The sequence below is a fragment of the Psittacula echo genome, assembly GCF_963264785.1.
Source record: "Psittacula echo genome assembly, chromosome: 8".
Taxonomy (NCBI): domain Eukaryota; kingdom Metazoa; phylum Chordata; class Aves; order Psittaciformes; family Psittacidae; genus Psittacula; species Psittacula echo.
In genome coordinates, this window is record NC_137744.1 from 6,308,350 (window position 1) to 6,321,059 (window position 12,710).

At 40.5% G+C, this 12,710-nt stretch overlaps 1 protein-coding gene across 1 annotated transcript in view; it reads right to left on the reverse strand.

Moving 5' to 3' along the window:
• Positions 1-11,964, reverse strand: part of HDX (highly divergent homeobox) — a gene marked incomplete at its 5' end in the record, with an annotated part of 35,174 nt that extends 23,210 nt beyond the window's left edge. Inside the window, 3 exons of the mRNA XM_080624852.1 lie at positions 1,596-1,649; positions 6,207-7,328; positions 11,818-11,964. Of these exons, the coding sequence (XP_080480978.1) occupies positions 1,596-1,649; positions 6,207-7,328; positions 11,818-11,964 (1,323 nt within the window). The remainder of the gene's footprint in view (positions 1-1,595; positions 1,650-6,206; positions 7,329-11,817) is intronic.
• Between the last annotated feature and the right edge of the window lie 746 nt (positions 11,965-12,710).

Sequence of the window (12,710 nt, forward strand, 5' to 3'; positions counted from 1 at the left end):
ACAAATCTGGAAACAGATGTTGTCAAAATGGACTGTATTAACCAATGGCGTGGATGCATTTTATTGATTAGGAAGACTCGGGAGTAAAGGTCTAAAGACCTAATATTAGGTGGTCCTAATAACCACCCCTAATAAACAGGCACTTCCACAGCCTTGAAGGTTTTAAGCTTATTACAGAAATTTCTTCTACAGCTTGTGTCAGATATGTAGCATGATATTTCTAAAGAAGCATGAAGAAGTAGGTCAAGGGAGGTGAATCTCCCCATCTACTCCACGTCGGTGAGACTCCATTTGGAGTACTGTGTTCAGCTCTGAGGCATCCAACACAAGCAGGACGTGGAGCTGCTGGAGCAAGTCCAGAAGAGGCCACGGAGATGCTGCAAGGGCTGGAGCAGCTCTGCTCTGGAGCCAGGCTGAGAGAGTTGAGCTGGGTCAGCCTGGAGAAGAGAAGGCTCCTTAAGGGGAGACCTTAGAGCAGCTCCAGTGCTGGAAGGGGCTACAGTAAACCTGGAGAGGGGCTGTGGACAAGGGCCTGTAGGGACAGGATGAGGGGAATGGCTTTAGACTGATAGAGGGGAGACTGAGATGAGCTCTTAGGCAGAAGCTCTTCCCTGTGAGGGTGCTGAGGCGCTGGCACAGGGTGCCCAGAGAAGCTGTGGCTGCCCCATCCCTGGCAGTGTTCAAGGCCAGGTTGGACACAGGGGCTTGGAGCAAGCTGCTCTAGTGGAAGGTGTCCCTGCCGGTGGCAAGGAGTTGGAACTGGATGAGCTTTAAGGTCCCTTCCAACCCAAACCATTCCATGATTCTATGACCACCATGCCTCAACAACCGCTGCTGAGAAACATCATGCCCTGCTCTCTTCACTGCTCCCAGACACATGCTCCTGCTGCCCCAGTAAGTACATTCAACCCACTAAAGACAAACTCAGTGGAAGAATATGAATCTAACAGCTCACATGCCTGACCTGGATTACCTTGCAATTAGATACTAGCACCAGTGCTACAGATGGGGTGGCGATGCACTAGCTGGCAGGGAGGGGAACAGAGTTACTTTCCTGACAAAAGCTGTTTCATACCTTGTGTTACAGTTTGGAGTCATTTGTGACTTAAGGACACTGACCTGGCTGATTCTGCCTAATGTGAAATGACATATGTGGTTAAAGTTAGATCTGGTAAAGTTACTATGGATAGCAGGGACTAATTCTGTGAATGTGCAGAGTAGCCAAAGAGGGAGTTACTGTCTTAAGCATTCAGTTGCCTCGATTAACAACCATTTAACTTTCAATCTAAAACAAAAAAAGCATTCTGAGCTCTAAACTCTCAGTCCTTACCAGTTCAGGTGTTGTATTTCAGCTAATAGCACAATTCATACACCTGGGCATCACATTACTTGACACAGGCTTATGACCTTGACCTATTTTTAAAGATACATACCAACCTTACCTTAACTGAAACACTGTGTCTGCAGATAATGTTTGTATCAGTTAGAGTAGGAAAGGAACAGAAGGTAAATAGAACCGTCAGTTTCAAAAATGCATTTTAATAAACTTTTCACTCCACTTGATGCATTAGATACTTAAATGGAAATATACTTACTGCTCTTTTCCTGGAACAACCTGTAATCCAAGGCACAGTAAGGTTTCCTGAAATCTGTAGAAGGAAGGAGGAAACAGAACAGAAAACAGCAGCTTAGTTTGCTATGACAGCTAATACTGAGCAGCTTTCACAATATCGTGCATTCAATTCTGTTAACAACGCCTGTAAGACAGGTTAAGATTTAAAAGCAAAACAAAGTCACGCTTAGCCTTACTGCTGTCAGGCTAAAACCAAAACAGTTTCTTTCAGAGAAGGTAAAAGAACATGAGGGCAACTTCTGTACTTCTGCTATCTCAAAACTTGTATTTCAGAACACAAGTTTTCACTTTGAATCTGTCACAAACCCCATAAGATTAAGCAGACTGGACTTGGACAAGGGCCAATGTCTGACGGAATTGCTGACACACAATTTTCAATTACAACAGTTAAACATGCAGAAAAAACCTATAATACCTGTTTCTAGCTGAGCTGTTCAATGTCACATGTTAAGGATCTGCATATTGGCATTAAAACTAGGGACATCAGGTTGGAGAAGGAAAGGAACGCGGTATGAAGGCAAAGATTTGCTACCTTGATTCCCATTGCTTCTCCATTATTTCCAGTGATCAGACTTTATCTAAGTCTGATCTTGGACTGTTTTCCCTGGCCATCTGAAATGTGTCACAGCCTGGAATATTTTAGGCTTCTTTAGGACTTGTGTTCTGCTGCAGACAAGCAATGCTTCAGAGACTAAACATAGCTCTTGAGAGATTAATGAATCTCAAGTCATTACACACACTATATGTGTGAGGAATAAGAATCTATGCACTTCTGCTGACTGTATCAAACTACGCTAATAGTTTTTGTATTTGCAAAGTGTTCTAATAATGAATCTTGCAGAATGAGCATAACCTAATATAGAACACCTGGTGCAGCCTGTCTGGTGTACAAGCACAGGAGATAGTTTTATTCTTCAAGCTTTTAGATGGAAGCACTTGGAGGTTACCTAAGGTCGGACAATTTGTCACGACAGCACAAAGCAGGCTGAGGGGAGCTAGAAATGAACACCCTCCACTCCTAAGGGCAAGCCTACGTCAGCTTTTGTGTCTCAAATATTCATTTCTTAGCTGCACGTATGCATTTTAGAAACTCTATATAATTACAATTCTGTATCTCACCACAAAACCTGCTGTAAATGCCTCCTCAGTATCACTCACATGGCTTCTCCTCAGAAATCTAAAGTGGGGCTACAGGAAAAAACATGCTTTCCTATGTGAATAAAGCAATCAGTCTGCCAGAGCATTAACAGCTACTTGGAAGACAAATGCACACAAGTTCTGAGAGGTAGGATGGCAAACACAATCAAGTTTATCTCAGTATAACTACTCGAAGACAACATGCATCCTCTTGTCTTCAAAAGCCTCTAAGGATATAAACGAATCACTTTGACACAATAAAAATAAAAAAGGATTCCCATTTCCTTAAATAAAGCAAACTTGCAGCTCATTCATATAAAGCAGCAGCCTTAAAGTGCATCTTAAATATATATGTATTATATACATATCTATTCTGACCTACTGGCTGCAAGGCTTAGGCTTTTCCCTTGAAAAAGACAGGGCTACATTAGGTAAGTCTGCTCCAGTGTGTGTAACAAAGTAATTAAAAATACACATACTTTCCACAGTATTTTTGTCCCTTAGGGTTGGGGGAAGAAAACCAAGAGTAAATCACGATTCAGCCTTAGGCCCAGCAAGAATAGCCTCTGTAATTCAACTCGCTTAAAGCCAAACTAAGAAAAGTAGGTTGAACAATTTGTTTACTGAAACTGCTCAGGCATTAAAATTGATCACTTAATTAAATTTAGTCTTAAGTTACACTAACATGAATTTGATTAATGGAACCAGTAAGGAAGCTGTAACTAATTGCTAATTAGATACTCCACCAATGTACGACAGTAATTACTTCATCAAAACACAAATCACACAGTTCTGACGTTAAAGAAGCATCTGCTTGGATGTTTAACTACTCCAATAATCACGTAGCTCAGGTTTAATCTATTTTTAAATTTAGGAAGATTTCCCTAAGTTGAAAGATTTTAATTCCTAAACTGATGGATAAATCAGCCAAACACAGGCAAAAAAATGAACAGAAAGTGACTCTGCACAGAAGAAGTGTTATCCTGCATAAGTCTAAAAGAATTCAGACAGCCCCTCTTACAAAAATTTACCTCCTGAAGCTTAACATATAAATATTATTAAGCTATAAGGGGAGCTTCTACACAAAATAGGAGTCACACTGGACTTAATTTTAAGAGGAGGACAAACTATTGAAGAACTGATGATTTCAACAAAATATGCTAATGGCCTAGCATAGGGTAAATTATTTGTTATACAGGACTTTGAAGGCACTTGGTGAAATTTTCTTGCCAAGGTGATAAATGAGCGTTGGAAGTCTCACTGTCATACACTAACACCTCCTAAGATACAGAACTTACTTTTGCATTGGTCTGGAACGTGCTAAAAACTCTCATCAAGGAGCACAGTGACCCAGAGAAATCAGGACTATTGTTTCTTCAAGGTACTATGGCATCAGGCAGTACATGATTCCTCTGCAGCTTCCACAGACCATGATACTACATGCCCCCCCTATAAATTCTCTAAAAGTATCATCATAGAGGTTCACAGCATGCATGTTTACAGCAGCAAGTGAATTAATAGCAACCTGCCCAATTTTTCCAATGCAAGGTCTAAGGTGCATTCCCAAATTCAAAAAAGAACAGGGTCTCTGAGAGACAGGCATGAAAGTCAAAGGGGGTACCAGTGAATTCCTCACTTATCAAAAAAACCCCAGGTACATTATTATAACAGGAGAAAAACAAACCAAACCCAAATGGAGTTAGAGATCTCCTTGTTTTGATCCATACCACACCACACAGACAGATCAAATGTCACCTACCATAAACTACGTTTCATGAACTGGCTGTTTAAAAAAAATTAGTAAGAAATAAATCTCATTGATGCCTTTTCAAGAGTGAAATAACAGAAAACAGCTGCAGGTATCAGTGATGTATTTCACTTCATGAAACTTCAGAAAATTTCCTTAACTCTAACAAATGCAGTTTTGCAGCTTTACCAGCTTCTTTGATGAAGAGATTTGCACATTTACAGCTTTTCTTCTATGAAACTGGGACATCAAAAGTAAACAGCATTTAATGCACTTTATAACTCCAGTAAGAACAGTAATAGCAAATACTGACAGGCTGGGGGAAGGGAGAAACAGAAAGAACAGCTTGTCTAAAGTGCTCAGCCTAGAAAAGACCATAAACAAGAACTGCTGATGTCCCATCTACTACACGGACTCTGCTCCAAAGTAAATATGCTCATCGAACCTCAGGTTTTCTGAGAAAAGCAGTGATTCTGCTGAAAAGTGGCACTCACTTGAACTCCAACGCTTTGCTCCGAATCCTCACATGAGATAGGAACAAGTCAGAAAAAAAGAAAAGGAAAAAAACCAACCAAATCAAAACCACCCCTAACAAACGAAAAAAACCCAACCCAAACCCACAAAGTATTGTCCCCTATACTAGTGAGCAGTGCACAAGGAAAGAGGGTATGTTGTTTACATGGTTCACTTTTGGGTAGATTAAAAAGGAAGTAAAAGGCAAATGCACAAAGACAATTTGTGCACAAACACACGCGGAATCACATCCTGTCAGTCTTAAGACTTTTCCCTCGGTGTTTCTAGGCTGTGTCATGTCAGAAGGCATAAAAACCCATGGGGAAAAAAAACAAATGAACTAAAAAAAAAATCAATGTGGCTGTTTCCTGCTCAATTATCTTCCCCCTAGTTACTACAAAAATTAAACAAGTGCGTCAGTGTCCTACCTTCTGAACATCTTTTAATTCTTCACTGACCTGCGTTTCATTTTCCCCACTCTGTATCACTGCAGGGACTCTATTACACGATAAGGAAATAATGAGACTGAATGCAAAACCGATATTTGAATTAGATGCTGTGGGAGAGGAAGAATATTTGCTCACGAAGTGTCTTCCATCATCTCAACTATCTCACACGAGATCCTAATCCCTAACATAAAACAGGTCCAAGAGATTGGCAACTGCACAGGGGGTATGGGCAGTGCTGATGGAAGAGCTAACCCAAGCTGACATTAATAAGGACAAACAACTGCACAACACACAGATGACAGCATGACCCTATGTTCTGCCCTGTGCCACGTGCAAAGTATGTCTGCAGAGGAACAACCAAGGGTATCACTATGACATGTGCTGGCAAGCAAAGTCAGGATAATGCACACTTGAGCCTGCATCAGCAGTCATAGGCACGATCCTCATGTAACCAAAGTTTATCTATCAAATCTATGAAGCCCACACTGCTCTTCAATACACAGCTATACACTGCAGCCATGGACTTAGCAATACAGATAAGTGTGCTATGATACTTCAGTGCTACCTGCACTTCTGTTTATGAAGGAATGATGTCTAACTGAAAGATGTAAACGGAGCACAGCCTGCAGAAAGGTGAACCTATCACTTACTAGCTACCAACTTTGGAACAGTACTTATCTACAGATTTGTCTTCAAGGTTTGAAGACAGATATATTGACGTTATTACCTGGTAATTATTTTGGTTTTGTGACAGCCTCAGTTGACTTGAAGTTGTAAAATGAGGAGAAAAGGTACTTCTTGATGGATTAGCACTGCTATATAACGTACTGGATGTTGTATGTAATGAGGTCCGTGCAGGCAAATGGTAGTCTCTGTTATGATACAGAATACTGTCAGGCACATCCCTGGCATTCACCATCTGTGAACTACAGCTCACATTTCTTCCTGGCCCAGACAAGGCTGCACTTTGGTTCTCTACTCGAACAGAACTGCTGCTTTCACAGTATCTTGAATAGCTTTGTATTTGTGCTCCCATGGATGCTAGCTCCTCTTCTCTAGCATATTCGTCATCCACGTCTCCAGTTTCCATCGCGATGGACAGACAGGTGCCTTCCACTGAGCAATGCTTCTGCGCTGTGCTTCCTCCCACCATTCTTTGAGGTTGATCTGTAACTGCCAGAGAAAACACTTCACGGATTTCCAGGTTTTGCGTGCTACAGGAAGGGTCCCTGGTGTTAGCTCTGTGTCCAGGGGGCACATGCGATGTGAGAGCTGCATGGTCTGGCTTTTGTAACCGTTGACATCCCATGGGTTCAGCCTTACAGGGCCTGTGGCATATCATCGGCTTCTGAGGTAACACCAACTCTGCAGTCTGGACTGACGAACCACCATAGCTTTTTTTAGTGTGACTATAGATGGAGTTCGCAGAATTCAGTACACTTGTTTGCCTAGATAAAATAATAGTCTTTTCCCCTACTAATAGGGAAGCATTTTTACAATGTGGTACTTGTCGTCCTATAGGGATGTGCTGCTGCTGAAACTCTGTATCGCCTTTTCCTGGTAGCCGTGGAACAGAGGTTTTGTGTATTTCTGCCACTGAAGCATTTGTCTGTTTGGTGGATCCTTGCCTACCGGATGAACTAGTAGGACTATATATACCAGTAACTATTACATCATTATTAGAAGAGGTCCAAGAAGTCTGACTTTGGGATCGACCAATATTTACCACATTTCTAACTGCTGCTTCCGGAGGTACTGAGGGAATAGTAGGGACAGTCCCTGGGGGAGTGCCTCCAGATTCTACAGCACTCTTGCTGCTCATCTTCCTTCGTTTATTGCCAACCCACGTCTGCAAACAACAATGACAACAAACACAAAACAAAGCATTAAATAAGCAGAAAAATTAGGCAATTCCATTTTTAAGCAGATCTGATGAAATGTTAAATGTTCAAGTTGAGACCTAAGTTTACAAAAATGTAAATAATTTACTGATTATGCAGCATCTGAACAATACAGAGTGGTGAACAATACATGCCTCTCATGCTTGGGATTCATCTACTAACACGCAAGAACCCCAGTTTCAATTCAAAAGCCCCAGTTACTCAAAAATCCTGCAACTGGTTTTGCCTCCTTTCCCAAAGTTACCCTTAAGATGTATCTCACTGATCCTGCTGTGACTAATTCCCTCAAATTTAAGCTTTTGGTATTTAGCACTTTGGGATGCAGAACCATCGCTGAGGTATGTAGCTAACCTTTTGTAACCAAACAACTGAGATACAACCTTCAAAACTACCTTAAACAGAAACTGCCAATTCCTGAATTCAGATGAGAGGAAGAAAAGTTACTTTCTGTTAGACAACTACAAAACCATTTTGTGAATATTTAGACCTACAGATTAATTTCTCCTCTGCCAGCTGCACAAATCAAGATCTGATGTCAAAACCTGCTTTTGAAAGACACTGACAGACAAGATTTGGATTACCAGGATTAGATTCTGACACAAGTTTGCTATTATGGACATTTCAGAAAGTGACAATGACAGTTACATGGGTTTGTGTAAAAGACAGCATTGGAAAAAAAAAATCATTGAGAAGTGCAGGTGCTATGGCAGTTGTGCACAGGTTAAAATGTACTGCTGTGTGTTTTAAACACACAGGAACGCCTGTCCTGCAAGTAACACGTTAAGACAGAGCAAAGAGAACTGAAGGGAAAATATTAACTGCGGTATTTCAAGATAAAGAGAGTTAATCTGGTGGAAGCATCAGCTCTAGCTCTGGAAGCATTAGCACCACTTAACTATCCTTGGCAATTTTCATGATCACAGAGACTAGACCTGCTCAAATTCTTTCCATCTGTCTGTACTGAATGTGAGAGCATCAGGGAGCAGGATACAAGAGCCAAAGAATGAAAACTAAGCTTCTGCATCTGCTTATGCTGGTTATGAAAAGGATCAGATACGCATATAGAGATATGGTGAGACAGTTTCTGCACCACACTGGATATCATCCACCGCACACCTAAGGCCAAACCAAAGCAAGATCTCAACATTCAGCAACCAGTTGGTTAAACACTAAAATCCCTCACTCTGTAACAAGGAAACTGCACTGAGCACCTATCTTGGGTTTCTATGTCATCATGTGAAAGGAGAAAAGCTTTCTTCACATACCAATACATGCTAAGGAAGTTAAACAGATTTTTCTATGGAAAAATACACATCCCTGCCCTACAGAAGCATGTTGAAGTCTTCATTCCATTCTACCCATTTTTGTTGTAGAATCGTACAAAGTGCCTAATTTGAGCCATGATCCGTTGCACTCAGGAACATCTCAGTTACTAATGATCAAATTTTTCTTCTCAAAAGCAAGTTTAAATGCAGAAATTTTCGTCACAGATCTCAAGGTGCTTTTCTTTATTGAATAAAACAAATCTAGAAGGTCAAACTTCGTTGTTGTAATTTCTGCTTAGTAAATTCTCAAGATAAAAACTATAGTTAGAGACACGGCAATTTTTGGACGAGGAAAGAGATTTCATCCCTAACTTTTCCAACTGTGGAGAACTAAAAGCTAAAGGTTTTCCTCACACTTTTCCTGAAAAGAAATGCATTCAGAGAAACGCAACTAACTTACTAGCACTACTATTCACATGGGATTAAAGTAGAGTTTCATGAGACAGCACAAATCAGGTTTGCCATTTGCTGAAAGAGTCCCATTCTCTTGACCATGTCCTCAGCTTCTTTCTCCCACCATCTATCCAAAAGCACCCACCCGAAGGATCAGGGAACTCCCCCAACAGGCATAAAACTTAATTGACACAAAAAGAAAACAACAAAAGTTTTGGTGAGCTCATCAAATTTAGCTGGGTTACTGAGAGTAAATGCAAGAGATGATCAGCACAAGATGACAGGAAAGAAAGATTTGCACAGCTGAGAAGGGAAAGAGTATGAAACCTCCTATTTTTAGCACTGTGAGACATAATCACTGAGAAGAATTAGACTGAAAGGGAAGCTCCATTGCTGTTACTAACTTGATGGTATCGTATCACTGTGGGATGTGACAGAGGAGACATTAAGTACAAAATATCCCAAGAAAAGGGACACAAATCTTTGTTTCAATCCAGCCCTCTGACCAGTTAAGTTTTGGGAGCATTTTACCTAACACTGGAAGCATTACTGAAATTCTTAACTATCATTTAGGAGGAGCTCCCAGAAAAGATGACGCATCTGAAGTCCACCTGTTAAGAAAATTACCTGGAATTTCACAGACCCTGATTTTACATTCTCAGTTTGAATCAGGCAGAGCTGGAAATTCAGACTGTCCCACATTCCAGATACACACACCAGAGGGACTGTCAGTGGTGCCTGGCCATTAGTTTTGACCAGAGTCCATCCTAAATCTGAAAGTAAAGTGCCCTCAGGAAATCCTTGTGTAAAAGAACAACAAAGCTGTAACTCTTTTGGTATCTGTTGTGGTACTATGGGCAGAATCTCACATCACCTCCCTCATCACTGCTCCCAGCGCTCCCTAACACTGTGAAAATCAGACTTGGAAAACTTCGGCACTGTATCAAGTCATATTGCCCACATTTCATGTGAAGACAAAAAAGCAACCAGAAGTATGTTAATACTAATAAACAACATCAGGCCATGCAAACTGGACACAGCTAGAATAGTTGCCTACTGAATGTGAAGAGAGCCAGGGTTTTTTCTTTCCCCAGGAGTAACTTTACCACCATTCTCTAATTTTGAAAGGGAGAACATATTTTTAGGTATTGCAGTAATAAAATCCATAGAGGTTTACATCAATTCATAAATCATTCTTTTTTCCAACCCAGCTCAAGATTGGAAAGACTGGATGTTGTTCTATCGGACAAAGGCTATAGAAATCCTGATTCAGGGAAAGAATATATTCATAGAGTAATGACATTTGAATTATAGCAGTTACATTTAGAGAATTCATGTTCCTATTATAGTCATATCTGCAAATGCCAGCTGCAACCCAGGTATCATTTTCTCGACATTGTGCAGAAGTATTAACCTCTGTTCAAGAGTTTTATAGAGAAAAAGGGGGGAATGAGGAGAGGCAGAAAGGGGGATGTAAAGAAGAGAAAGGTGAGACCACACAAAAATACGACAAATGAAGGACAAATGCTGGGTGTGTTTCCACTGCACTGTAGGAAGAAAGTTTAAGTGCTGCAAGTGAGGGCTCCGTAAGGGAATAAAACTAAGGGAAGAAGGTCATGAAACATTATTGCATAAGGGAAAAAGAGAGGGAAATGGAAGTAAGAAGATGGAAAGCAAATGAGGACTGCAAGCAGAGGAGAGACTGGCTGCCTCCCTCTATACCCGTAATCAGAATAAAATTAGAAAACCAGGCCCTGACTGCATCATCAGCACGCAGATTCCGGTTACAACTCTTTGTCTGTTTCAGGGAGTCCGAATTTCTGGCTGACTTTCAGAACTTCCCACCACCTAGAGCTGAGAAAGTAAGTTTTAATATTTCCAGAGTATTTTGAGGGAGGAGAATTCACGCAAGATTTAGGGAGCAGGAAGAGTTGTTACTGTCAATATACCACCGGTACACCACTTAAAGTAAAAATAGACTGGTCTTACTCCTTCTTCAGTATCCAGTGCTGCAGCCACTCCTGGTAGCTCAACTACTGTTATTTTTTCCACTAATGCTTCATGATTTCTATTTCTGCTCTGAGACAACAGCCATTTTGTTGTCTACTGTTTCACAAAGGGATTATTATTTCCCTTCCCATAGACTTTGGATGAGCTCCCGTTAGCACTAGTGACATTCTTTTATAAGAAAAGAATGCACTCACTGTAAATAACTATGAGGTACCACAATATTTAAGATTGTGACATGGAATACAAGTGTGACAGAGTGTGTCAAAAGAAATACTTCCACAATTATTCCTCCAAATACATTAGGTTATATAAATCTGTTTAACCTGCTAGTTTTTTGATATCAGGACTTTGATACAACACATTGCACAAGGTTTGTATGGGGCAAACTAATTTGTAATTTAACAAATACTAATAAAAAGCCTGAAAACACAAACCAAAACACTATCAACAGAAGACAAACAAACCAACCAAACAAAAACCACTCCTTGTGCAGTCCAGGCCCCTGCTAAATACAGCAATCACATGAATCACATTTCAGCAAAAATAACTATAAACAGGCTCACTGGATAAAAATGAACACATCACATACAAACTGAAGTCTGATTTAAGACAAGTATGAAGTTAGAGACCAGTCCTCTGCAGATACTTTACGTAAAGAAATGAATGTGTATAACTTTAACATACAAATTTGAAAGGCCTCAGTACTTACCCTGACTACACTGAAGTCCAGTTTTGTTTCTTGTGCACACTGTAATATGAGCTGAAAGCAATTTTTACTTTGATTTGTCATTCCATTTTCATAATAACGCTGTAATATCCTTTGTTGCTCTACAGTAAATACAGAACGCAGATTCATCTAAAAATAAAAGAAGATACTCTGAAAGTTGGAATAAAAACTGTAATATTTGCAGAATGTACAGGCTGTCATTTATGCTTGTTGTGATAACGCTAAGTGTTGACATGTTTTCGTTACAGAGTCCTTTCCCAACACTTTTACTTACTTTCCAAAAACCCCCTGTTACACTCAGCATTAGCGATTCCTTTGTGACAGACTCAAGTTGAATAGATGAACTACATGTTTGGAACAACACTGACAGCCTTTCATAAATAAATAACTACTATGTTGGGTCGCTAAGTCCAAGAGCCTCTAGTTTCAAAGAAAAAGTTTCTTCCTTAGTTAAAAATAAAGGATAAAGGCATTACGCGAACAGAGTAACATCAGCAGCTCCAACAGTATTGCCAGGTCTGTTTTTCCTCTCTTACCAAAACCAGAGACAAAATCTGAGATAAAATAAAGGTGATTGTTTGGCACAATTAGAGTTTCTGCCGTCTCCAACTTCAGCGAATTCCTAAACTCCATTCTGGCTGGTCATGCTACTCCTTCTGCTGTGTTAGCACCAGCACTTCCCAGCTGCAAAGCCACAAAGATCAAGGACCAGAAGACAAACTGGGGGAGAAAAACCCAAAGAGAAGGGCTTTAAGCAGTTCTGGTCCAGCCTACTGCACTACTAATGCTCTAATATTAACACTAAGGAGGGACCACCCAAATCACAGCCTGAGTTTAGAAACGTTCACGCTATGGTGAAACTGTAACCTGAGGCT